Source organism: Ostrea edulis, chromosome 9 (assembly GCF_947568905.1).
Source record: "Ostrea edulis chromosome 9, xbOstEdul1.1, whole genome shotgun sequence".
NCBI classification, from domain to species: domain Eukaryota; kingdom Metazoa; phylum Mollusca; class Bivalvia; order Ostreida; family Ostreidae; genus Ostrea; species Ostrea edulis.
Window position 1 is genome coordinate 43,138,471 of NC_079172.1, and position 25,075 is coordinate 43,163,545.

A 25,075-nucleotide genomic window follows, 5' to 3' on the forward strand; every position below is an offset into this window, starting at 1 on the left:
ATAAGTCATTTTCTGTAATTGTCAGACTCTTACAATTTAGATAAAATGAGTACAATCAATCAATTTATATGGCTGTAATAATCTGTGGATATTATATTCCATGGATGTCCCCCATCTCATGGAAGATCATGACTGCATTCTCAAAAATTTCCCATAAATATAAAATGGGTAGTAACATCTAAATGCTGGATAAAACCCTGGGGTATAAAGGAATGTAAGCATGATTCGATCTATGTAACAAATGTACAAATGAATAAATAATTGTAGATAACGAGTGCTAATAATGATAATGCACTTATATGGGATTAAATATTGGGAGCTGTATGTTTTGTTTTATTTTTCAGGTGTACATACTGAGCTTGGCCATGCCGAGTTGCAGTATGTATTCAGGGATAGATCATGACTACTTTATTTTTTCAGTAAGTGTAATTATAATTACTTTGAAGGGATTTCAGTAATGTTAGAATTATATCATTGATATTGACAGACACTATTTGAATTCAATTTAACCACCATCATTCTTGAATATTATTTTATTGCATAAATTAATGATGTATTCCTATTCACAGGAAAATAGGCCACAAATTCCAATCCCGGGTAGTGAAGAGGTTTTACATTTAAATGACAACTTGACGACAACAGAATCGAATGTCACACAAGAAATTAATGTAAGCAGTGTTTACGTTATGGATTATCTAAAAATAATAACATTTATTAATGTACATGTATTACTATTGATAATGTTTTAATACATGTGATATTTCTAGAAAAAATTAATAACCTCTATTAAGAAGATGGGATACCCAAATAAAAATTAATACCTACTAAATATAAACCTAAAGAATAAATTTGTAGCAAAGTCTGAGTGTGATTTTCATAAATACAAAGATATATTGGTATCAAAACTTCTCACAAAAAATCCTGGTTTCTTAAAGTATCTGTCAGATTATTACTTTAATCGCCCAGAGAAATGGTCATTGTGTTTTAGAAAAGGAACTGAATATGGCAATGTCAATACCAATATGTTTGTGGAAAGTTTCCACAATCAACTGAAAACTATTTACTTTTCAGGAAAGCACAATAGGCGTATAGATGTACTATTAGACACATTGCTAAAGATAGAGAATGACCACTTCATTAAACACTTGCAACGTGTTTCATTCAATAATCCTACTAATGAGGATATCAATGTTAAGGATAGACATAACAAAGGGTTAGAAATAGACAATACCAGGATTAAACAAATCACTACTTCTTTGTTTTCATTAGAATCTGGAAATGAGATCTACACTATAGAAGTGATGCTAGACAATTGTGATCAAGAACATTGTTACACCAAGTGCAAGAGTTTGCCATGCATTAATCTTTGTTACCATATGTATAAATGCAGTTGTAATGATTATAATAACGGTCATATATGTAAACATGTCCACAAGATTCATTCTAGTTCTAGGAACTTGGACAGAAATAACAATGAGGATTCTGAAGATGACCTTCATTTGTCCCATCCAGAGTATAAACCTACACAACCTGAAAGGAATTCATCACAAAGCCAAATTGATCATGTCAACAGTCTATTGAATGAGTTGGGTCAACAAGTTACAAATAGACAGGTTAAGCAATACAGGCTAACAACAATAATAAAGTCCTTGGAAAGTTTAATTTCAGGAAACAAAGCCTGCATGACCCTACAAAATGACACTTCTAGGAAGCTGAAGGTCACTGAAAAGATAGCTGGGAATGCGAATAATATCTTGCAACCCAGATTTCACTCCACCGACAAGAAAAAGGGCAGACCACGAAAAACACCACTGAAGAGGCCAACAGAAGAGGATATAAAGAATCTTTTAGAGTAAATATTTTAGGTCTTTTAGGTCACCTAGGTCACTCGGGTGACTGTTGCGATTTGTCTGCGCCTGTCGTTGTGTGTTAACAATTGAAAATTATTAACTTTTTGAAAAGTAAAAGTCCAATTCTTTGGTGAAAGGTGAAGATACTATTCATTTGAAGAAGAGATATCTCTATAACTATGAGAGATATCTCTCTATATCTATGAGAGATATCTCTCTGATTTCAAGAGATATATCTTACTTTAAAGAGATACCTCTATAAACAAAAGAGATATCTCTTTAACTAAAAAGATATCTCTTTAAACAAAAGATGTATCTCTTTATGCTAGGGAGATATCTTTTTTTCTTTGAGAGATATCTCTTTTGAAGCTAGAGAGATATCTCTCAAAGAGAAAGATATCTTTCAGAGTAAAAGAGATATATCTTTAAGTGAAGGAGATATCTCTTAAAGTAAAAGAGATATCTTTCAGAGTAAATAAGATATATCATTAAGTGAAATAGATATCTCTCAAAGTGAATGAGGTATCTCTCTAAGTGAAAGAGATATCTAAGTGTAAGAGATATCTCTAAAAGTAAGAGATATCTTTCTAAGTAAAAGAGATATATCTCTCTCTAAGTGAAAGAGATGTCTCATTTTAGAGAGATATCTCTTTAGAATAAGAGATATCTCTTTGATTTAAAGAGATATCTTATTTTTCAAATAAATAGTAAAAGTTCTTGCCATAGATGCCCCTTTCACTTAGAAAGATATCTCTTTGAATTTGAGAGAGATCTCTTTCACTTAGAGAGATCTCTCTTTAAGATAAAGAGATCTCTCTTAAAGTTAATAAGATATCTTTCATTTTAAAAGATATTTTTATAAGATTTTGAATGAGAGATATCTCTTAAACCAAAAAAGATATCTCTTTTCAAGTGTAACAAAGATATCTCTCCAGTTGGAAGAGATATCTCTGTCGATTTTTAAGAATTATTCTTAATGCACTCAGATTTCTTTTGTTTTCAATTTTATGTATGTAGATAGCCATCTGTATATATATGTAACATACCTTCATATACCATTTTAAATTGTATCTGTATAACACTGCTGTCTGTATGTAATGTTTTCAGAACCACAATGTAAACTAGTTTTTTTTAATTCATTGTGATTTCCTGTATATATTATATACTATTTATTTTCTTTGGAAATTGCAGACAAGAGGGACACACAAATCCACCATCTGCGGAAGTGGCCACAGCTGAAACATCTCATGGCTCTGTGGCACCATATCCACCATTGCGATTAGTCCCTCCGCAACAACAACAAATACAACTGCCCACCAATGAAGAACAGAATTTGTTTGCGTAAGCATTTTGTAATTCTTAATAGTTCACCAATCTGTAGTTAACGATAATCTAATGATACTGATTTTATGATTTATATATATCCATATACATGAAAGTTATTAAGAATATAGAAATCTGATTTTCTTTTATATTTTGTAAAACGAACAAATTTGCATAACACAACTAATATCTAAAAAACAAAATTAACATCAGTGTCGGTCAGGGTGGACTGGGTCAGCCATCTTGGATGAGGATCCCACCTTCAATGCTGGGGAAAAGAATTACAGTTATCCAGAATGGAAAACCACAACAAATTATATTTTCTGCACGTGGTATGTTTCTTTCTGTTGTATTACATACAGTGAACAGTTTTCAGGAAGTAATTATTTCATATTTTATACCACCCTCCCCAAAATAAAGTCAAGAGGGATATACTTAAATCACCATGTCCTTCTGTTAGTAGACATAATTCATCCAGAGTATATCTTAAAAACTAATGTTCACATCAGATTCAAACTTTCTTTATATATCTTATGTATAATGATTTGAGCACCTTTCATTTTTATTGAAATTCATTAACTTAACATTCAACGAAGTTATCAATATTTTAATTATGTCTCTCCTCTTCTATGGGGAGACATATTGTTTATGTACTTTCTGTCCATCTGTCACAAAATCTTGTGATCTCTTCTCCTCCTAATAGTGATTTAGTGTGTTGAGTAACTTTTATTCCAATGAAACATGAACAATGTTGAAAATCATGTCTTTGTGGTCCTGAGGTATACAATATTTCAGATAGATGGAGTATTAGGCCCAGTCATCACATATTTCATGAATATTTACATTTCATTGAACAGATGGCAATGGAGATCCTGATCCTGAGTAATGGTAGATGGATTTTGGAGCTTTGACATCATGTCAGTCCAGTAGTAGACTGACAATGGCATATATAGGCTTTAACATTCAAGCCTTAGGCCAGTGTCAATAGATTCATTTATCCTCTTCCATGAAACCAAAGTTTAGGAGCTTACTAATTGCATACAGTTTTTGGTGATTTTGGATGGATTATTTTGGTACAACACATCATGCAAGGTATAATGTTGAAATAAAGACATAAAAGTAGAGGTAAGAGACTAAATATGTGTTTGTTTACAAGAAATTTCAAATGAAGATTTTGATCAAAGTTTTTCTTCTTCATTTCCTTTGATACATCATATTACTTTCTTATGGGGTGGGTGTAGAATCAGTTGGAAATTTCATGAATCATTATTTGATCAGGTGAGCATTGTGGCTATTGGGCATCTTTTGACTTTAACTGTTTCCCAACTGATGATGCCCGGACAGTTAAAGTCACTAGTTGTCAAAGTGTATAAAGCTTTTAAATTTTAATAACATCTTCAGTATATTGACATTATTATTTGCGTGGGGGGGGTTGTCGTCAATAAAGCCTTTACACATTTAGTCAGCTTTTCAAAGTATAACCTGCAGGACTACCAAAAGGAAATTACTTCTCTTTTTATTTTAAAATTTATTCAAATATGCAGGGTAAACAAAACACATTAGGTAACTCTAAACCACATGCATACTCAGTACCAATGACAATAAGTCTTAGAAACCTTGTATTCACAACAATTAACATTTCAAATACAATAAATCTTCTGTAGTAATAAAAATATTATGCATGGAACATGAGTTACCTGATGTACATGTAAATTGGTATAATTGCACCTGGAATTATGTATATGTGTTAATAATACATGTACTTTAAAACTTTTAACATTTCCTATTGTAATCTTTATCTGTATATTGTCATTTTTGGATATTGGTGCAATCATACCATTAGTAAGGGCAGAAACTCTCATGACAAACTAGATCTATGAGGAAATTCAACTTATATTATGAAAAGTACTGCACTGACCATTGATTAAAAACCTAGCTTTTACATTTATTAGATATTTAAAGAAAAAACAATGTCTGCCGTGTCATGCGGGTCTTGGGGAATTGTTTGAATTAATGACATTATGATATTTATTGTTTTGGCATAAATCATTTCTTGCATTTGTAGAAATTGTCCTTAAAGTGGTATCATGGTACTGATCTTTTTCAATTTTCTAGTATTGACTTGTATGAAATTTGCTATTCCTTTGAAATAGTATTTACACTGTAAAATGCATGTATCATTTAATTTCATTTGATCTGGGTTTACTTACAATTGCATTGATTTTTCAGAAAATTTGCATGCCCTTTGACGGAAATAGGACTTGACCCATAAATGGATGTGCTGGAATCTGCATTAGAGAAACTGTATCGAGACTATCCTATGTTTGAACAAGATTTTGCACTGTGGAACATATACTCATACTTTAGTTTACTAATTAAAAACTTATACATGTATAATATTTAAAAAGAATACATTGTTATGTGCACTAGTGTGATTTTGGGTTAATAAATTTATTTTGTTTTATATTTGTGACTGATGATTACTCTTAAATGTATTTCTTAATAAAGAAGTAACCACTTCAAGGATTGATTTCTTTCATGCATCAAAATGGGATATTTTATAACATAGCATCAAGAGTTGTCTTCCTTGAATGTGTTGCAGCAAATTGCATATTGGTAATAAAGGGAATTGTATATATATGGAATGGGAAATATTAATCTTTTTAGATTTTTTAATTTTTTTTTTATCAATATTATTTTTGACACAAGGGGAAAGGTACTCAATGAGATATTTTGCAATGTGGTACATGTATATCAATATTGAACTTCATAACATATCATAATAAACTTTTTGACCTTAGAAGAAAGTTGTCTTTAAGAAAAGTAATTAATTTATTATTGTTATATTTAATACATTTCAAGGCTGTGCATGTGTACATTTCACATTGCAATATTCTGCACTGGGGTATTAGACTCTGCAAACCTAATTCATGAGTTATGGCTGTGTGGTGGTGCTTTAGGAAATTTTCAGTCTTTTTGCATGGAGGTTCACTATGATTTTTAGGGTGTTGTATGGAATCTCCTTGGTTGTATATGGAAGCTCATTCTCATCTATTTTGATATATTTCTCATAGGTTATCACACTCTCAGTTTTGCTCCCTTATATCTTTGTTATCAAATCATTTACTTGTTATTATTTATTCAATTATTAACTTATTTTTATACCTCTTATTCCTACCTGGGAATCTCAGAACCTGGGTTGAATAAAACAGGACCAGTCATTGTACATTTACATATTTAGTGACCTGGGTCTGTTCCTTAGTATTACTTCATTAAGTTTAAAGTAATTTTACCATTCATTTATACTTTGGGCACACTTGGTACACTCTGAGGCCATAGTCACACTGGTTCCCGTTATAGCTGTCATTAACAGCAAGTTGATTATGAGATAAGAATAACAAAATTCAATGCATATAATGAAAAATCTTGGTTAACTGTTACAAATGTTTTGAAATTTATTTCTGCCAAGGAGTTCCTTATACACTTTACATTACTCTTTATGTGTATCAATCTATTACATCTTCTCAGTTTATTACATTTCTTGTATGCTGTAGAAAAAAGAATCTCAGTGTCTTGAAAAAGGCTAGCTGTTATAGTGAACATCAAAGGTCAACTCTTAAAAAATCTATGTAATGAGTCATTAATGGGCAAGGATATAGGACATGTGGTTCTGCACTTCACAGGGCCAGCTGAAAGAATGCTGTGGTAGAAACTGGTTTCCATGAATAATGAGGGATAATCCCATCTCTGTTAAAGTGTTCCTCTTTAAAGATTTTGTGGGAGATAAAAATATTTTTTTTCAATGCACAAAGACCCTGCTTTCTGTAAGCTCTGGTGAGAGACTGGTACATACATTTTACATACATATTGCATGGACCTAAAAGAATATGTTGATGGTATCCCAGTTGTTCTACTGGGTAAGCACTCCCATTCTGTCCATCTTTATTCAAGCATTATAAACCAGAGAGGGAACACTGAATTTTGAGGAGGATTTTCCGCTGTTTTTGCATTCAAAGTTTTTTTTTCACATGCAAATTAAGATTTGCCTCCCCCCCCCCTTTTCCGGCTGAATTAAAGGACTAAGCACCCCCCTTCCTTTTTAAAGCCCCCCTCCCTTTTTGGGGGGTTTGATTGTCAAGAATTTTACATGAATTCACCTTTGCCCCCCCCCCCCCCCCCCCAACCGCTAGGTGCCTGATACCCTTCGTGCAACAACAAAAAAATATTCTGATATATCTATGATTAAAGAAAAAAATATAGCCTACCAAATTAACTTTATCATTATTAATTTTTTTAATTCATATGTAATTAGATATGAAAGGTATTTTAGATTTAATAGAAATTACTTTATTATTATTATTTTTTTTTATCCGAATACGTTAATAATTATTCCGGAAATATATTATCTATTGGTGACGTTTCACCCAAGTACGTATAATCTCGCGAGAATACCGCTTGTTTTCATCTGCCCGTGTAGCACATTCGAAGTAATCTACATACCAGATTCCCAAACAAGCTTGAATCTATGCCACATTAGGACTCTTTATAAAGTTATTTTTCAAACTCTTTGAAGACTTGCTTTTCTTTGTTAAAGATTTTAGAAATTATCAGAAATATTTAGAGTATCTAGTACTTTTCTCATACAGTGAAAGTACAAACATTACAAATTAGTGTGCAATAAATTAATATCCTGCTATAGTACAATTATTACATTATTTTATGTGTATGACATCACCAATCAGACATTTTCTAAACAGTTTTTGTTGTTGTTGAAAATCACAAGTCAATGAGCAAGTTCTGCATCACAAAAGGTCGAGCACAGGCATCATGCAACCAGAGTTCTCATTAAGAGCCGGTGACCAGTGATTTCTTGTCCCATTACTTTGCGCAAAACTGCTGCCTACTTTTCTATAGCAAAGTTCTGCTATATCATGGACTTATTCAATGAAACACAGATGTCACGATCAAAGAACTGAAATAACACATCATGGACATCATTTTCCTTTCTTTGGTTTTCCCCCTGCAATTCTGATCCCGCATTATAACGCGCGCTTAAAATGACAGTAGGGATTTCCCAATCTCTACCCCCCCCCCTAACATGTTAACCTGTAGTATAATTATAAGCCATGAAGAAAATAACAGGATATTTTGCAAAGAGACTTGGACTTAGTAACATCAACCTACATGTTGAATTCATTTGAACTTGCATTTATTAAGTTAATATTGCGATTACTAGCATAGAATTAAGGAAGCATTATATTGGCATTATGGCTGACTTCCTTTAAAAACATGAAATTAATCCAAATGAAAATATAAATATCAGCAATATTTGTTTATTCCATTTAAATCCAATTGCTTAGCTGGGTATTTCAGTAGGTTAACATGTCGACTGTTGATTTGTAGATCGCAGGTTCGAGTCTAGCAGGTTTTTTTTTATTTTTTTCCAGATTACTTTCTACAAAAACTGCATTTTGGCTTAATAAAGTGAAGCTTTTCAATTTAAAAAAAAACTATTACAACTATCCTCCACTTTTCGTCCACATTAAATTTTTCTGGTGTGTTATTCCTCCTTAATACAGCATGCCAAGTACTACTTCTCTGTAGATCTCAGGGGAACCCATTGACTCAAAGATAGACCTCATATATGTCTTACAATTTTTACATTAAATATCTTTGGATTTAACTCAATTTCCTCTGAGGCATATTGAGTTAAGTCCAAAGATATTCTAAATCACGGTGCAGAAATGAGTGTGGAAGAAGCCACAAAACTATAAAAACGAAGATGAAAAGGAACGACACACAAGAATGAACAAGAAGTTGCTCATTCCAATAACACTGCTTAAAAGAAAAAGAATGGTTACCGTACGACAGACGTAACCAAACAATACGCATACTGCGATTCGCACAGAAACAGTATTTTTGTTGTAGGATGCGACAACTTCTGCAGAGAGGCAGTGAAATATCAAGAAACTTTTGCATTACACAGTTCAGTATTTAAACAAATAAACAATGAAACAAATCTACAGTAGGGACATCTCGCGTACAATAGACCAAGTAAAAAACGCATGGAAATGCCGTGAGTCGCTTAGTAGAGTGTTAGTATACGACCTCATTACCTGCCATCCGTCTAACTCATTCGGAGTCTGTGAGACAAAAATGTCAAATTACATGGAGGGAGAGCCAGATTGCTGTGATGAAAAGGAATCTGGTCCAGTTGCACAAAAGTCAAGTTTAACTGACAGTTAACACAATATAAATGTTAAAGTTAATTTCAAATTAACTTTCAGTACAATTTAATTAACCTTCATGCAACTTGGTCCTGATTTTTATACCGCTTAAACAAATTATCTCAATATAACAAATGGATTACAGATGAAGAATTATAATAAAATCTGGCTCTGTATTATGTTTATATTCTATTTGACAACACAAATTAAATATGTTTAATAATCTCTGGAATATTCTGGACTGATAAGTTTTTCTGTGGACTGATATCATAATACCCTATCATTCCGACTGGACTGGTGATGTAAAAAGTCAGTATCAAGCCCTGAAATGTATTATTTTCCTTTTTCAAAATTAATATTCAGTAGGATCTCTGTTAGTGCATTACAGCATAACAAAGGTAATTTAAGTGCATTTTGCAAACCTCTTTTACAGCACTTGTATCCTGCTACAAAAAGTTTTAATCCTCTTAGAAAAACTTCCAATCTATAAAAATTGTTTCATAACAATATTGAACATGTATTAAAAGCAGTGATTTTTCACTCTTTTAAAAAGGTAAATCTTTAAATATACAAGTAGCCTGCAGTACATGATACTGGTAAAACTCATCTGTCTTTAACTTTAAAAGACTTACTTTGCCCTTGGTGTCACTCCAGTTAGGTAAATATCCAAGATACAACTCCTGACACCTCAAGTTCCCCCCGCCTATGTTAGCCAGCTCACCCAGCTGAACCCCATTAGGGTAGTTAGTTTCTATATCAGCCATCAGTCCTTGACCCCCTTCTTTCAACAAATTCCGACTAGCCTGTCCTTTATTTAGATGGAGGTCTTGTCCCACAGAGCATACAATGACATCTCCCTGGATAAAACAAACTACTGTTTACTTACAATATGACATCTCCCTGAATAAAACAAAATACTATTTACATACAATGCCATCTCGGTGAATAACACAAAATACTGTTTACAATGACATCTCCCTGGGTAAAAAAAAAACTGTTTACATACAATGACATCTCCCTGGATAAAACAAAATACTATTTACATACAATAACATCTCCCTGGATGAACTGAAAGGAGAAGCAGATGACACTGAACAAATTTGACTAGAAACCTCAATCGAGCTATAAAGGTTGACAACCACAAATTTCTCCTTAAGGTAGCACTCTATGTGGTAGAGCATCCTTACCCGTCTGGAATAATAAAATGTTTAATTTATATTACTACATGTGTTCAGTGTTTTTAATTTTACGATAAATAATATCAGCTTAATATGTGCAAATAAATACACAAACAGGTTTCCATAGTTGGTATTAAACAACTTTGAATTCTTGAGTATTTCCCTTATGGCCAGCTATAGTTTAGGTTGGTTACGGATTGTTTTTCATGGTTCATTGGTTCGTTTCTTAATTATTGGTCACATGACAGTTCTTGGTGAGTGTAAGATTCAGTTTGAATTTAGAAATTGAATTGGGCAGTTGTGTTATACTTTAGTTAAAAACTTTGGACATTTGGACTTACAGACTACAATCTACTAATCAGATATACACCAGACCTACACATTACTATAGATCCATCCGGATTCTAATACCACATATTTGAATCTTTTGGATGATATTTATTGGATAACATTTGGATGATCTGTGAATGATGTTATTCTGATCGATTGTGATATAAATAAACCTTGTGACCGGTATGCTTATTGGAGTTATCACCCGGTAACATCTACATCGTCATAATGGCCAACTTCCTTTAAAAACATGGATGAAAAAATTGATATCAGCAATATTTGACTTTTTCTTTTCCATTAGAATACATAGCTGAGTAGCTCAGTAGGTTAGAATACCAACTGTTGAACTGTAGGTCACAGGTTGAAGTCCAGCAGGAGTTTTAATTTTTTTTCAGATTACCTTCTACTAAAACTGTATTTGTTGACAAAATAAAGTAAATTTGAAAATTTTCAACTTCAAAATATTGTTGTACATATCCTCCACTTTTCATCTACATCAAATTTCTCCGGTGTAGCATACTTCCTTAAAGGGACTGATTCACGATTTTCCCCAAAATTTTATTTTTTACTTTTAATGATCAAAATCTACTGTCTAATCTGTTTAAAAGATTTCACATAAAAAATAAAGTTATACATTATCACAGAAGCTCAGTTTAGAGAGTTCATTATTTGTTTTGTAAACAAAGATTGCGGTATGTTATTGTTTACGAAATTTTCAAAAGAAATGGATATCGATCTAAGTTTATTATAATTTTCACATTTCAAGCATTCTTTGGGTAAAGTGTGTCATCTAAAAGTTAAAATGTGCAACTATGCAAAATTAAGATGCTTTACATTACAAAATTGATATTTCACTTGTTTGTTTGTATACATAAAAAGACTTGAGTCTTTGTTTACATAACACATATTTAAGGCTAAAATATAGCTTTTATTCTTGCATTCAGAAGGTCAAAATTTTGGTTATCAACATTAAATGAGTTATACTTTTAATATCTAACATCAAAAATAAAAAATATTTTGTTCAAAAATCGTGAACCATTCTCTTTAAGATTCCCAAGAAGAATAACTCAGTAGTGTGCACTTTAAAAACTGTTACTTGAGGTATATAGTGTATTGTACCTCTTGCTTTGCTAGGTCTCCTTTGATAAGTTTAATCACAATGTTGCTCTCGGCACAGCGATACGGACCGGATTGAACTCGAGGTGCAGGTACTGGTCTCGGACTCTCAGCAAAAGATAATAATGTCTCTGAAATGTCAAATATAGGGAATAGCGGAATAAAAATGAATCTAATTAACCAATTAAAGTTTGCACAACTATTTTCAAAAAATGTTCATCAGTATGATTTTGTTAACCAGTAATTCTACATTTATCTATTCCAAGTTTGTTTTATATTGTTTTATCAAACGGTAAACTGTAAAAATAATTTGCAAATAAATCGTAATCTAACTTCAATATAATGCATGTACTTGCCTTCCTCAGGCAATGTTCTGAATCTAGGTTCCAACACTGTGTGTTCCCTGCGTAATCTTCTGGGTGTGTCCTCATCCATTGTAGACCTGGGACTGGGACCAGTAAACATGATTATGGAGCGGCAGTTGTCCTCTATCTCCACCAATCGTTCTTGATCTGTTCTAAGCACTTTGTTAATTCCAGGTTGGTTGTAAGTTTTGATTTCATGGTTTATGTCTCTAGTCATGGCCATGACATCAGATCTGGCCAATGAGATCCCCTCTTTCGTGCCTGACATCATCACTTGTTTATTTTGAACTTCAACTTTAAGAAAATGTTGTTGATGCTTGTCCTGAATTTTTTCTAACAGTTTTGAACAATGTTTTACAATAAACTTCACAACTCCTTCATCATCAATGTCCACTATGTCTGTATAGATGGAATGTTCTTGTATGAAATTTTCCAGCCTGGTCTTTACACCAATATGAAGATCACTAGTAGTTGTGATGGTGATTTTAGCATCATTTGAGGGAGAAATCATTACTCTTTCATAGTTCTCAGACAGAATTGTCATCATTTCAAGTTCCCATTTTTCAGTGGAAAGTACGTTTAGCGAAGTCTCATCCAGGACGATAGAAGATTCTTTTGTTAAATTCATGATGATGTTGTGTGCCGAGGATTTCTGACTGTTGTCTACGACATACACTTTAATTGCCTCACCTTCAAATTCCACCTCAACTGTAAGTCCTTGTCGCTGGAACGCGTCCTGTAAATCCGATTTTCTTCCCTCAGTCCCCAGCAGGAGAATCTGATACTTAGATAAACCTTCTGTTATTGTCCATTTTTCAAACTGATTAAGTTTCTCTTCAATTCTAAGTCTTGCCTCCAAAACATCATCTCTCACACCTCTGAACAAGATTTTTCCATTTTGACAATCTTTGTCTACATCTAAATCTTCTCTGATATCATTCACTTCTGCAAAAACTCCCAGTCTTTCCAGAAGTCGGATGTTAGAAACACTGCATTCCCTCTCTTCTGAAATGATCTGCCTCTTCCTCTCCAGTTTGCTTTCTATGGCTTTGTTCTGGTTACTAGTTTGAATGTGCACATCTTGGACCAGCGTTTTCATCCCGACAAAGACAATTTTCAAAGTGTCTTTTTCATAGATAGTTATAATGCTATCAGAGCTATGCATGTGCGTAATGGTTATGTACTCTTCCACTTCACTCCAAGCGTCTTCAGTAACCTCAATCTCGGCTTTTTGAATAATTTCACGCACATGATAATCAAAGCTTTCCTTTGCATCTGTCTTCCAAGTCTTGACATGCTGCCGAGCATTTGGTGTTTTCTGACTAAGAAGACACTCTACCTGAATCTCTTCTGTGACAATGGCCTTGGCAAATTTCTTCTCTAGTTCAGAATTGATTTGCTCTACAGTCTGGTTTGACTGCTGTAGAAATCTTTGCAAATGAGAGTCTACGTCTGTTACAATGAAAGCGTCCGGCAATGGCACTCTGTGTTTCATGGCATCATAAATCTCACCGTGATCCGTAAAGAACAAGGGGGTCACCACGAGCGGTGTATGCGACACTTTATGGTCCAACTTCTTACAAACTCTCAAGGTATCTATTTAACATACAACACAAAACTACTGTATTCATCTGTCTCTTGGTCTCACAATAGCATATAGAATTAAAACTTTGCTAGCTCTCAAAAAAAAATTCATTCTAAAACAAAGCAAGTGGAACAAAAGCTGACACCATAGATCGCCAGGAAGCATGACTCTACTTAACCTATCTACATTGGTTCAAGATATAGCATTGGTTAAAGTTTTTTATAAAGTAGATCACAAGACAAGGTCACTAGGTCAAAAGTCTGAGTATCAAATGACGGGCCTGATCATGAGACATGTACAGTACAAGACAAGGTCACTAGGTCAAAAGTCTGAGTACCAAATGACGGGCCTGGTCATGAGACATGTACAGTATATGGGAAATATCAGAGCCCTATCCCCCTTGGTTGAAAGACATAGCCAAGGTTAAAGTTTTTCCCTTAAAGTGTGATACCACCTCCATCGACACTAGGGCCATAACAATAGCTTATTGGACATCCTTCCCGGCCAGCTAAAATTATAAATCTCTATTTGTTTCAGAGAGGGACATTATGAAATGATTACGAGGATTCTGTACATTGCTCACCTTCTTCGTGTTTGAATTTGACAGTGAAGCAGCCATCGTTTCTATGGGTTACCCGCTGCACATCCCCTCCACTACTCAGAGCGCTGTTCTGGAAATATTTCTTCAGAATTTCCTCTGTCACTTCACCCTCTGCAGACACCACAATCAGCCTCGAATGATCTATGGGCTCATTTATAATATAGTTTCCTTCTAGTGGTTTCTTCTTACACGCCTTATTCAATTCATCAACATCTGTGAAAGAAAGATGAATAATCTTCAAAACAAGCAAGCTACATGAAGTAAAATCAAATATATATATAGAAATTAATTACGTATCAAACATTATACACAGACACATTGATCAATGTTATTTTTTTTTTTAAAAACAATCAGAATTTTGAAAAATAAAGTGTTGATCAGACATTGGTGCTTATAAAACACATGGAATCTTTCTGATAATTATAATTGAATCATTAAAAATGGATTCTTCACAATTCTAACAAATTAGATTAAATAGATAACATATGTCCAAGTATTTTCTTCACGCCTGAGATATGTGGGTCAATGGGTCATAGAACTATATACTTGCTTACAGTTGTTAATTTAATACTAGATGATGCTGGGAAACTTAAACTATTGTTATATACAACAGAGATCTTGAAATTTGATTGGGCCCATTATACACCTATCAAATCCTGTCAACGTACACACCGTATAATGGGCATTTTCTGCAGTTGTCATATATTCTGTGAAATTATGTGGAAATGGGAAAAAGCCGCAAAAATTGATAAGGCCCCATTCCCAATGCTAAAAAGCAGATATTTTCCCCAATTTTTGCTTTGAAATTCCCAAACAATGAAAACAAATCAAGCAGGGTAGTCTAATCGTTCATAAATCTTCTTCACAGGCCCAACTTTTGCTTCAAAATTCTTAAGTAAACCTAATTTTTTTTTATCTCTGCTTATTTGAACGAGGTAAGCTTTGACCAAATTGAAATTATACCTTAAAGCACCCTGAATTGTGTTTTCCCCTATTTCTTTGTATGAAACATTTTTCCCAATTTCAAGCAAATGTTGCTATTTTTCCCAATTGGCCCTGGCCCTTGAAATCTAGACCTTAAAAAACCCTGATCTACTTCTTAGATAACCACACATTAAATCTCAAATTCATTAGAGTTAAAAGCATTGTGGAAAAAAGTCTGGCAAAAACATTCAGCACAAAGTCTTGATAAATCTTGTAAAAATCAGTGTCCAACATGACAAAAGTTGATCTGTAAACATACATTATAGTAACTCATATACCAGCTTGATTCTTCTTAAATCAAAGCATAGGGGGGAGGGGGTTCTGAAAAACTAAGATGGAAGAAAGGACGGATGGAATGCAAACTAGTGATCTCCTTCACTTCTCCAGTTGGGGACTAATAAAATTAACTGCAAATCTGTGTAAGATACACGACAATGTAAAATCAAACCACAATATTGGAGAACTGAATTTAAAAAAAAAGGTGTATAAATCTTATTGATCACCTTAATGATGACCTGAGTGCCACAAGGCTACGACAACTGACAAACTTTTAAGAATAAATTTTCAGTGTATGATCACAGGACCACCTTCGGGAAACAAGTCTGTCCTAATTAAGTTCCTTACCCACAGGTGAATCAAACTGGACAACAGCAGTTTCTCTTTCTTCACTATAGACAACACTCTTTACTTCAACGTCGTTCTTTACTTTTGCCTCCAGAAAGTTGGAGAGAGTCTCCTCAGTGGTATCAGGATTCAGACCATTCACACACAAAAAGTTTGCAGAAGTCTGAAACAACATAGATATGTAAACATGATAGGATTGAGTAAACTGGTTCCCTGCTGATTTGTGCTACACACAAACAACAGGTAAGCGGTACTTTGATTAGCCCAAATGAGCCTATTTCATTGGTCAATTGATTTTCATGTCGCACTGGAGAGATTCCGAATGGTAGTGCCACACACCAATTCAATTCAGAATTCCTAGATTAGCGTCATATACTCTTACGCTGAGTATAATGTTCGGATCTACGAAGTCTGATTTTATTAGATTGGGTAGCACCACTGTAGCTTTCTTGAATCTCGAGCTTCATACTTCACCGTATATATTCGTAACGTAATGTAGTCGACTGTGACGTCATCGCTACTGTCGTTCTGAAATGAACTCTCGTAATATGCGCGAGATAACGATCCAGCCAAAATCCTGGCTGTCAAAAATTGGCGCTTACCTGTTGTACACGAGAGAAGCAAGGTTAACAGGCAGGGTTTGACATTTACTTTTTTGAGCACTAGACCAGTCGGGCTACTTCAAATGATTTTTACAAGACCTGACTTTATATCCACTAGCCCTGATCAACTTTCCAGAAAAAAACCCTGATAGTTTCTCCATATTTAAATACTTCATGTTAATGACAAACGTTTACGACGTAATTTATTAACTTGATAAACACTTTATTATAGTCAATTCAAATAAACTGTTTAAAATTAACATCGAGTAGATGTCATAAAATATCACTACCGACCGCTACTTAAAATAGATTATTCCATCACACGGTTCAAGATTGGTAGTTTCTTGTTTATTATTTAACATGACCAGTCGGACTAGTAAATCGACATTTTACCCGACCGGACCTATCATTTAGTAGACTCGGTCGGTCGGACATGCCTTAGTGTCAAACCCTGACAGGGTACCAGTTTAGGGATTAAGAACACTCTCACACACAAAGTCTAACATAGATATGTAAACAGGATCTCAGCATTCTTTCAGTGGTTATCTATTGAAAACATATTGGGATTTTCAAGAAACTGATAGATATTGTTATCAACTTAGCAATGAGTTGGAGATTATGGGGGTATCACACTATGCATTTCAAGAAAATTTGACTGATTTATGACGATGTAGGATATCTAGAAATGGAAACAGAACAGCCATGGACATGCAAGACCAGAATTTGAACCCAGGACCCCAAAGCTCTACCAACAAAGCCCGCATATACATGTACATGTCGATTGCCCCACGTATATGTCTGTCAATTTTTTGTAAAAATTTTCAGGAATTTCAAATGGACTCTCTTCTAAGTTGGACTGAAGTTTTATTATCAAGTTTTTTGTCAACTTTATACCTAAGTCTATTCTTTTTTAATTGCATATGTTGTGATTCTCAAAGTTGTATATATTTTTTGAACATCGACCAATCTTTAAACAAGCTATGTTTAAGTATGAGGTACACAATATCTGAGCCATCCATCTGATAAAGACTGGTAAAATATTTGGATAACCAATTAATTACTGTTAGTTTAATCATAGTAAATAAGAGATATCAATATCACCTTTAATTGTTCAACAATGACCTTAACATAATCTGTGTTTGTTTAATGATACACACACCTTTTTCAATGAACAGTACAGGTAAATTTTGGAAAAAAAACAAACGTATCCATTGAAACTGCAAATCTTCATATGTAGTGAATGTACACTACCAATCCAATTTGATTTTTGTGAAATGTTCGCATATTAAATAATGTTTTACAATGACTTTCATAAACATATGAAATGATGAATTAAATAGATTTTCACTAAAACAATATCATATGGGCAAGTGCCTGGTATTATTATTTTGCTATCGAAACAATCACACTTATTGAAACTGACATTAATGCTTTAAAAATACTGAAAATATGTTGCGAGTTGTATAGCAAGAAAAACTTTCTGACAGTAGTATGTATGTTTAAATCAGACAGACTTCAGATTCAAAATCCCCCCCCCCCCCAAAAAAAAGACTTAATAATATATGTAATCAAACTGGTCTGACCACTATGTAAGTTGTTTTTTTCTATAATTATCAGGCATCTTTCACATTAGGGAATGCAAAACAAAAACATGCATAATATTGGTTCTTTTGAATTGAAATGTACATTACACTAAATTGTGATAATCTAAAAATCTGAATATTCTAACATTACGAGTCCGAGTCTTTCGTAGTGTACATTTTCTGTAAATTCTAACATTACGAGTCCGAGGCTTCCGTAGTGTACATTTTCTGTAAATTCTAACATTACGAGTCCGAGTCTTCTGTAGTTTACATTTTCTGTAAATTCTAACATTATGCGTAACGAGTCGTCCGTAGTTTACATTTTCTGTATATTCTAACATTATGCGTAACGAGTCGTCCGTAGTTTACATTTTCTGTACATTCTAACATTAAGCGTCACAAGTCTTCCGTAGTTTACATTTTTCCAGCTTCCTTGAATTGTACATTTTACCTTTTCCTCTTCCCGTGGGACAGACTTCGGTACCACTTTGTCCTTTCCTTGTGGTATCTTTCTGGCTTTTGGAGTCGGTTCTATTTATACAGAAAGAAAACGTCAAAGTTTTTAAAAAGACAACACATTGATAACATTCCAAGGCAAACTCATGAAAAATTAGCAGAGTTACCTTTCTTTGGTTTCTTTAAATCAACCTTGGGAGGTGTCTGCTCAGTTTTAGAACTACCTTTCAGTTGAGGGGCTGCAGTTGTATGACCTTCCTCCTTTGGATTTTGCTTTTTCTGACCTTGACTCTGACCTTGACTGGGGACTGCAGAGTCTGTATCGCCTCTGGGGGTTGGACCACTGAGAGTCTGTGGAGCTGTCATCTGTGACTTCATCCCTTGTTCATATTGCATCATGTAGTAATACTGCATCTGCATATATTGCTGCATGGATAGGTTCTGCTGGTAGTCAGCAGGTACTCCCCACATACCAGCGTCAGAACCAGAGAAAGGGAACGGCTGCCCTGGTACATTGTATGGGTTACCCAAAGATGGCATGCCTCCTGGCATCGACGAGTATGGATATGAAGGGTTTTGAAAATGTGGATATTCCATCTTTGGTGGTATTGACTGTGGGTTATTGTGGGGATCCCATTCAGCGATTGGAGGTTTTGCAGGCAGTGCTGGAGCCTGCCCTTCTGTCCCAGTGTTGTTCTGTGACATTGTAGGGAAATTCGGATTTGGTGGTATTGCAGCTCTAGACTGATTTGTATTGCCTGGTAGAGAGTGCATGCTGTGGTATTCATCACTTCCACAAAAGGTTGAATCACGTGTTGGGGTCACATTTCTATAACTTTTAGGGGGAATAGGAGGAGCATCCCCTCTGAATGTCCTTTCAGGAACTGGGGGAGGAGCAGATGTCATCTCTGGGGCCCAATTCTGGTAAACAGTTCCCCTTGGTAACACCCGTTCCTGTTTACCTGGACTGCTTGCTTCACATGTTTTATCACCCTGCGCATTGTCATCAACATCCCAGTTCTGATATACGGTCCTGGCTGTTGGTTCCTCTTTGTGCAATGGGGTGGTTTGCCTAGTTACAGGGGCCTGTGAAGGAAATGTCGGAGAACTTTCTTCCTGGGGGCCTGATTTGCGAGATTGATCAGGGGTGGTAAAACTTGGGGGGTTCCACACAGCCTCTGGACTACTGGGACTCCCACTGTCATCAGATTTAGAACATGATGTTGGGTCAGAAAACTTGAGCTGCAGTGATGACCCACTATCTGTGGAAGGTGTTAAAAGAACACAAACTATAATATGTTGACAAGAATCTTTCTTTTCAAAATACAGTCAAACCTCATTATTTCGAACACGATGGGACCAGAAAAAACTTCAAGATATGCAGGATTTGAGGGTAAAATACCTAAAGAATAAGTGGTTGGGACTTCTGAATCTATTACATGACATAGGATTTGAGATATCTGTGTTTGAGATATCAAAGTTCAACTGTATACCATTATTTCTAATGATCTTTTCCTTAAAAATGTATACCTTCTAGTTGTTGGGAAGCATCTACAAACTTTTCGCTCTCACTAGATGATGAGTTGCCATGGAAATCATCCTCTCCTTCAGAGTCCTCCTCCTCTTCCTCTTGTTGAGTCTGGGGTTCAGTTTCCTTGTCCTCCTCCTCTTCCTCTTGTTGAGTCTGGAGTTCAGTTTCCTTGTCCTCCTCCTCATCCTCCAGAGAACTGGAGTCATCAGTTATAAACCTACCAGTTGGGTTGTCAGACATGTTGGGGTCAACAGGTTCACCCTCTTCTGCAGCCTGTTAAAAGTGGCTTTCATTTAATTCCTACTTTTTGCATTTCCTTTTCACTCCCTTTTCAAACAAATACAATATAATTCCATACAAGAATGTATTTGTTAATTTATATTTTAAACAATAATTTATTCCTGAAGAACACAGATCTTGAAATTTGATTGGATGCATTATATATATCACATCATTTTCATGAATATAGACATGTACTATATATTTTTAATGAATGTACGTCAATTCATTACTCTCTATTCTAATGATTAATGTCTACATAGAGCTTGGTGAAGTTAAGATATGTGGCTTTCAAAAGAAATTCTACTAAAAATAGAAATCAGGAAGGATTTCCGAAAGCTTGATTAAGCAAAGGGAAATATGAATAGAAATTGAGCAACTTTTTAATCATAAGAGGAAAACAAAACCCTGGATTAATGAATGTGTATGCATACTGACTTGAAGTTATGCACTTAAAAATACAATGAACCAAATTCAAAATAAAATTATCTTAAATCAATAAATGGTTATAGTGTCTCATTAAACCAAAATTTTATTTCACGGCCCGTTAAAGCACCTCAAATGAAGTATGATTCACCATCGAAAGAGTCTCAAATGAAGTATGATTCACCATCGAAAGAGTCATACAAGCTCTCTGTTATCTTATATGATTTTTTTCCTGAATGATAAAAAAAGTGTTTCATTTGCAAATTAAGAGATTTTAGAGTTCAAATTTATACTGAGAATAAAGATATCACTAATAGTAATATACAAATCTCATTAGATACTGATTATTATAGAAAGCTAAGTAGAGTGAAAAACTGCATCGACACCTAGCACACATTAAGCTGTTAGCATGCTCTACACATCAAGCTATCAATGTGCTCTACAAACACGCACTAAGCTTGTACAATGAAAACACTACCTGAACAGATGAAGGTGAAGACAAGCAAGATGTCAGCTCACTTGGAGTGCTATGCGAAGTCGGAGATGATACTTTAGGGTGACTTTCCGTGACTGTTACTTTATTTTTATTTTCAAATGCCTTAATTTTGTCCTTTACCGACATGGGCTCCGTCTGTTTTGCTTCCTCACTCTCGGATATGCTGACCTATATTTTTGCGTGCAGCGATTCGATGATTAAATCTGCATTTGAGTCAGAAATATTCAGGATTTCATATATACTGTTACGTGGTGCCTATACTGTTCTAAAAATAGTTATACTTTAACTAAGTACATGTATTATGCATATTCATGAGTTTATGTAATCAACTTCATTGCTCTGTATTATCAGATATCAGTCTGGACGACGATAGAAGGGGGGCTAGTTTTAATCAGACTGATCAGATATAGGAATATCTTAATTCTGGCCATGATATGTATATGTACTCAATTCATCATAATTAATCAGCCATAACAAAAATGGCATGCAACTGAAATGTGCGGGGGAGGAAGGGGAGTGCTGGTATCCTGAAGACACCATTATGATTGTATAATATAGCAAGCGACCACATACAATGTTACTCATTGAACTGCATATTCATACAGTGTTGTCTCCATAATAAGGTCATGATTTCGTCATCAGATCAAAGAATACCATCATTCAAGTTCACCTGAATGTTTGGAAACTAAGTTTTAGCAATCAATCATGAAGGAATACAAAGATTGTAATAAACCAGACTGCATGGGATTCCAACATAGGTCTTCTGACCTTCCCCGTGCCCTGCCAGTGTTTTTCTAACTCTTCCCGTGCCTGTCAGTGTTCTTCTAACTCTCCCTGTGCCCTCCCAGTGTTTCTTTTATACCATGCTCAGTAAGAGGTTTTGTTTCTTACAACAAAATATCAAAGGTAAAAAAAAAATGAATTTAAGAAAAGATTTTAAGTATCTATTTGGTGCTACCTCAAATATACATTTAGTTTTTATACAGAATTAGCAAAATTAAAGAAGTCTTTCAAATGATATCACTAATGACAAATTTGGCCCCACCCTGGTACCAAAACCCCTACCCATGGAATCATGAAATTTACAATTTTCGTGTAGGGCTACCTACTCCTTTTTAATACATATTTCTTATTAGTTTAAATTAAGTATCAATTGCATTAAAGAAGGTATCATTTAAATGTTTTACACATAAACACTATTAAAGAGACACTACAGCTCATTTTCCACATTTTAATGAAGTGTTTTTTAAACCATATATAGATAAAATGATAAAATTCACATCGATACTGACAATTTTGAACATTTGGGATGCATCAATTTACTCTCAACTGCGCGTTGAAGATCGTCCGGAATTCAAAGGTTTCTTCATGCTGACTCGGACTTTTGAATGCTTATTTACATCACGTGGTTTTGAATGACAGCAAAGGTGTTGTGTAGGAAATTATCTAAATTCCCCTTCAAGGGGGTCCACACTCACCATTCAAGTACATAAGATTATTCCCTGCTCCTTATAATAACTAATCATAAATAATTATTTCAACAGAAACCCTTCCATGTTCCCATTGACCAGATGTTGACCGATGTTTTTACAACTAACACGTGTCGTGTTCAGATAAAAACGTACTTACTTTTAAACGTAGTGTCTTCGCAGCTAGTCTCAATGGCAGATTTAGGGGGCCAGTATCCCCCCTCCCTTTTTACGCCACAGATTGTGAATGAAAATCAAAATTTTGCACCCGAATGGCCGATTAATTTGGCTAATCTTTGACTTTCACACCCCTCTTCGGAAATCCTAGATCCGCCACTGAGTTACATGCGCGTATCTCCGAGCTCTCTGTTTTCCAACGGTCATACTGATCCCTAGGTAAATTTTATTTCACGCATTAGTTTTATCTCATGACATTCTATTTTTACCTCTTCTCTCACAGAATCTGTCAAAATGCTAGATCTATCAACTACACTTTCTCTCACTGGATGACATGCTGCACTGTTTACTGTCTATGCGCATGCGTCTGAAGACTAAAAGGAGGAGACTCGATATTTTTTGTATAGGCCATCAAAAAGTATTAATTTTTATGCTAAAACGATAATTTTTAACTTTAGATAAGTGTTATTTTCGTGAAGTTCATACTTTCAACAATGCAACAAAAATTGAGAAAGCGCTGGGAAAATTGTCATTTCATGATTTTTGCGCAAAATGAGCTGTAGTGTCTCTTTAATATATAACAAGTTTGGTCCTCCCTGGACTCAGAACCTCTTATAAATAATCACATTTTTAAAAATAAATAAATGCAAAGCTTAAAACAGAAATATGTAGTGGTGAGATGAGCAAGTTCACAAACAAAAATTTACCACTATTTTAATCATACAAAAGCCATTTAATTCTTTTCTTTTTATTCCCAAAATCATGAAGCCATATCTGGTTCAATTTAAATGAAATTAAAAACAAAGAACTACATTTCATTTAAACATTCTTTTAATTTCAATATAACTTTTCATTCTCAAGAAATTAACATTGTGATTATATTACTTTATAAATATACACAATAGTTTGTTGTAAAATACTATCAATTGACATGACAGTAGGAGTTTAATATTTCATCTAAACTGAACCAATTTTTTTAAATTTAACATAAAGATTGTTTTATACGCAATATAGAGTGAACTATTTGCTTACAAACTTACTCTAGTTTTACTATATTAGCAACAACGCAAAGTACGATTTTAGTCGAAAATTGGCAAACATGACAAAACCCAAGTTCGATACCGAAAGTGAAAAAACAATATCAAATTGAGAGAATGACGATTTAAACAGGTGTCTCTCCTGTAATATCATTACACATGAAATATCCGTTACATTTCAAACAATAAACCAGGAAAGCGTCAGAAGAGAAAGTGGCTGGTCCGTATTATCTACAGACGGCCAGCAAATGACCACGGCCATTTCTCCGAAATTTAAAACGAAAGTAGAAATATTTCCTTGCTAATATTAATTCTTTTAGCTGCATGCTTAATTGTACATACTGTTGGTTTTTTATCGTCTATGCACAAACCTTTTAATTATTCTAATATTTAACCAAATTACATGAGATTTACCTTGTTTTCAGAAATACGCTAACGAACTTCCCACCACTTCTTTCAGTTTACCCACTAATTGATTGACCTTGTAGAGCTAAAATCTGTTTTTAAAAACGATAGGATCGATCACTTCAGTGATTGAAGTAAGGAATCCCTTCATACATTCGCATGTTCAGCCTTTACGTCTCCTGGAACTGCTGTAGTTGTTGGAAAGTCCCGTTAATCTCTGATCATGCGCATTATCTACTTTCGAATGTTAGTGACAAATGGCGGGGAAAGTCCAAGTTGTTAACATACTAAACAAAAAATTGCCTCCAGACTACTTTAAACTAAGAGTTTATTTGTCATCTTCTACTTTTCAGACTTGTTGCAATGTTGCTACGTATCTGCTACGGAAGCCCATGAAGTACAAACCAAATAAATTAGAAATAAAGAGAAAT

The 25,075-nt window shown here is 34.4% G+C and overlaps 1 protein-coding gene across 3 annotated transcripts in view; it reads right to left on the reverse strand.

Moving 5' to 3' along the window:
* The window catches only part of LOC125659266 (protein mono-ADP-ribosyltransferase PARP14-like), a 69,225-nt gene extending 44,350 nt beyond the window's left edge, over positions 1 to 24,875 (reverse strand). Inside the window, exons 1-11 of one of the 3 annotated variants that reach the window (XM_048890876.2) lie at positions 24,654 to 24,875; positions 21,539 to 21,759; positions 20,355 to 20,628; positions 18,992 to 20,086; positions 18,820 to 18,899; positions 16,184 to 16,346; positions 14,558 to 14,788; positions 12,381 to 13,985; positions 12,028 to 12,155; positions 10,033 to 10,257; positions 9,290 to 9,316 (exon numbers count right to left, since the gene is read on the reverse strand). In XM_048890876.2, the coding sequence (XP_048746833.2) occupies positions 9,290 to 9,316; positions 10,033 to 10,257; positions 12,028 to 12,155; positions 12,381 to 13,985; positions 14,558 to 14,788; positions 16,184 to 16,346; positions 18,820 to 18,899; positions 18,992 to 20,086; positions 20,355 to 20,628; positions 21,539 to 21,682 (3,972 nt within the window). In that variant the 5' untranslated portion in view covers positions 21,683 to 21,759; positions 24,654 to 24,875. Of the gene's footprint in view, positions 1 to 9,289; positions 9,317 to 10,032; positions 10,258 to 12,027; positions 12,156 to 12,380; positions 13,986 to 14,557; positions 14,789 to 16,183; positions 16,347 to 18,819; positions 18,900 to 18,991; positions 20,087 to 20,354; positions 20,629 to 21,538; positions 21,760 to 22,129; positions 22,227 to 24,653 lie in introns of all 3 variants that reach the window. The other 2 variants (XM_056149301.1, XM_048890877.2) reach the window with 2 other exon arrangements.
* Between the last annotated feature and the right edge of the window lie 200 nt (positions 24,876 to 25,075).